Source organism: Triticum aestivum, chromosome 7D (genome assembly GCF_018294505.1).
Source record: "Triticum aestivum cultivar Chinese Spring chromosome 7D, IWGSC CS RefSeq v2.1, whole genome shotgun sequence".
Classification (NCBI taxonomy): domain Eukaryota; kingdom Viridiplantae; phylum Streptophyta; class Magnoliopsida; order Poales; family Poaceae; genus Triticum; species Triticum aestivum.
The window spans coordinates 263,107,930-263,111,141 of NC_057814.1; the positions used below are offsets into that span (position 1 = coordinate 263,107,930).

At 57.9% G+C, this 3,212-nt stretch overlaps 1 protein-coding gene across 1 annotated transcript; it reads right to left on the minus strand.

Moving 5' to 3' along the window:
* Window positions 1-544: 544 nt before the first annotated feature.
* On the minus strand, window positions 545-2,725 carry LOC123168725 (geraniol 8-hydroxylase). The gene is made up of 2 exons (XM_044586595.1): window positions 1,519-2,725; window positions 545-1,404 (listed from the first exon to the last, which is right to left on the minus strand). Exons 1-2 carry the CDS (start codon window positions 2,680-2,682, stop codon window positions 757-759), a joined length of 1,812 nt encoding a protein of 603 aa, XP_044442530.1. The 5' UTR covers window positions 2,683-2,725; the 3' UTR covers window positions 545-756.
* Between the last annotated feature and the right edge of the window lie 487 nt (window positions 2,726-3,212).

Below are 3,212 nucleotides of genomic sequence, written 5' to 3' on the forward strand. Positions count from 1 at the left end.
AGCACTGCGCCCATGGTAACTCGGCGCCTCCTTGCGCCCGCGGCTCCACGGCGACTTCCTAGACACCGGTCACCCCGACCCGACATCGACCATGGCATTCTTCGCACGGCTACCTCGACCACGGCTACACCATCCTACGCTCTCAGCTACCTCGACATCGACACAAAGGGCTATCATCTGCTTGAGAAACTCGTCGGCTTCCTCTACAGTCAACGCGTCCGCGATGCGCCACCGTCCACGACGCTACCGCTATGACTGCGGGGGGATGTCAGCCTGTCGGCTGCTATTCTCTCCCGTCTGACCGTCCGCGATGCTCCTTTTGTCTGCGCTGCTACCGCTACGACTGCGGGGGATGTTAGAGTATATAGGCATATATCTTTGTATATGGTAGACTATGATTTGTAATCATCGTGTGCCTTATCTCTAAGAGAGGTTTTTTGCCCTTCAAACCTTGTACTCTATATAAACCGTCCGAGAGGCTCAATACAACATCTATCATATTCCGCAACAATCCCTCTCTCCCTATTATTGCAAGATTTAGAACGATCGCCAAATATCAAAATCCATATAAATATTGTAATAGGTATATAGATATAATAGATACTGTCTGCACACTGCTACTACTACAGAAGAAGCAGAGAATTGCAACCGTAGAAAAACAAACTTTTGTTTGGACCAACAGCACGAGAGGGGAAATGTATTGCATGCTCAACTGATTCGAGCACGGAGTCATGGTCATGGAGTAGGATCAGCTATCTATGCGGAATAGAGCTCGGGTCTGGAAAGCCTCGGCGTCGGAACGGCGACCAGCGGCGTGGCCTTCTTCATGACGATGCCGAACTTCTCTGTCAGGTCCAGCGCCGCTCCCTCCGGCAGCTCCCAGTCGAAGGCCTGCAGCAGCATGGCCACCGAGTATGCCGTCATCCTCTCGGCCATGGCGATGCCCGCGCAGATCCTCCTCCCCGACCCGAACGGCACGTAGTCCAGCTCGCTGCCGGTGAAGTCCACCTTCCGCCCGCCGTCGCCGTCGCTTGCCTGAGAGGCGAACCTCTCCGGGATGAACTTCGCCGGGTCCTTCCACGCAGCGGGGTCCCTCATGATAGCCCACGCGTTGACGAACACGCGACTTCCCGCCGGGACGCGGTGGCCGCCGACGGTCGTGTCTTCGTTGGGGCAGTGCGGCACCATGAGCGGCAGCGCCGGGTGCAGCCGGAGCGTCTCCTTGACCACCAGATGCAGATAGTGCAGCTGCGGGAGATCCGATTCCTCCACCACGCCATCGATCCCAACCACCGCGTCGAGTTCCTCCTGCACCTTCCGCAGTATCCGCCGGTTTTGTAGCATCTCCGCCATGGCCCATTCCACCGTGTTCGACGTCGTCTCTGTTCCCCCAACTACCATATCCTATGATCATCACAGGACACATGCACGTAAAAAAATCAATTAAGCGTGAGACGCGAGAGTAGGTGTACGGAACTACGGATTGCTAATGGAGCTAGCTAGTGACTGATTGGTTACCATGAGCAGGGCCTTGACGTTGGTCATGGTGAAGGCGGCCTTCCCGTCGCCACCTTCCTTCTCCATCTTGAGCATGTATTCGAGGAAGTCTTCCGCCGTGTCGCCGCCGGCCCGGTCCGCCTCGACCCTCTTCTCTATGATCCTGCCGAAGATCTCGTCGAACCTGTCCTTGAGCGCGTCCGACTTCTTCCGGATTCCCTGCAGGTCGAACGGCGCCAGCGCCGGGAAGAAGTCTGACACGTTGGGCGCGCCGAGCATTTCGGTGATCTCCGCGACAAGCTCCCGGAACTCCTTGCCCACCGCCGTCCGCTCGCTCTCGGTACCTATGTTGCCGCCCCACAGCGTGCCGGTGATGACGTTCATGGTGGTGAGGAACATCTGCGCGCCGACGTCAACCGGCTTGCCGGCGCTGGCCATGGAGTGTAGGTGCGCGAGCGTGGCCCTGAACTCGCGGCGGCGGAGGCCGTGCACGTTCTGCAGGCCAGCAGGGCTGAGCATCTCGCGGACGCAGACGCGGCGGAGCAGACGCCAGGTGGGACCGACGGGGTTCCAGACGATGTTCTGGCCGCCGCCGTAGGAGATGGAGCGCGCGGCGTCCGGGATGTCTCGGCTGGAGAAGACGAGGTCGTTGTCGCGCAGCACCTCGCGGGCCAGCGCCGGGGAGGTGATGACAATACCCAGCTTGGAGCCGAGTCGGATGGAGAAGATGGGGCCGTACTTGTCGGCGAGGCCGGCGAAGTAGGTGTGCAGGTCCGGGTCGAGGGACAGCAGGCTGCCCAAGAGCGGCAGGCCCCTGGGGCCCGGCGGCAGGCCGCCTTCGCCCCTGCCGCGGCCACGCCGGAGGGTGGCGACGTAGAGGAAGGCGGCCACGAGCAGCGCCCCGTAGAGCAGCGTCGTCGAGGTGGCCGCGTCCATGGCTGCGTATGCTGCGGTAGTGGTAGCTAGGGACTGCGACAAGGAGAAGCAGGCAGCGATGGTGCGCGGCGGATCCTGACTGGATCTAGCAAGGCGGTGTTTTCCACTTGGCTTCCTCCAGTAGGCGTTGGTTGATGTGGTCGCATGTGGACGGGGGCAGCAACGAACGGGGGCGTCGCGTTTGTCTCGTCCCGGCGGCGAGCTGCCGGCTCGTGGAAGGAAAATGCGAGGGACACTCGTCGTTGACATCCACGCAAATACTTATCGTTTGCTCTGCCAAATGTTAGCGATTAATGGTTGTGCGGCTGATCACGACTAATTTATGGGGTGGGAATTTATGGGGTGGGGAATTTATGGGGTGGGGGTAGTGCGGGCTTCCGATCGAGATTGGCCAGATTGGCATCTTCGGGTGTGGACTGGAGCAGCGAAGAACGGGATGCCTCGCTTGTCACCTCACGGCAGCGGCCGCCTGCTGCCGTCCGGAAAAAAATAACCGAGCGGGGAGTATTATTTTTTTGCCGGGAACCGAGCGGGGAAAATTAATGGACTACTCCAACTTCTTTTGATAAAGTGTGGATTTTATTGGCTCAGAATTACAAACATATAAGTACTCGGTCTCTGCATAACTAGAATTCACACAATCAATATCAACTCCTACAAAAAATACGCCAACAAATAGCAAAGTCATATAAGACCAAAGCTATGCATAGATGATGAGAAAAAACCCTAAAGCCATAAGATCTGCAATCAGCAAGCTACAACAAAGACCAAATCCGCAC

What these genes read in the sequence shown, in the direction of transcription:
- LOC123168725 (XM_044586595.1), bottom strand. Translation starts at nt 2,682, where the DNA reads ATGTCAACGACGAGTGTCCCTCGCATTTTCCTTCCACGAGCCGGCAGC. An exon ending in ACGTCAAGGCCCTGCTCATG is followed by an intron (nt 1,405 to 1,518) that starts GTAACCAATCAG and finishes TGATGATCATAG; the next exon opens with GATATGGTAGTTGGGGGAAC.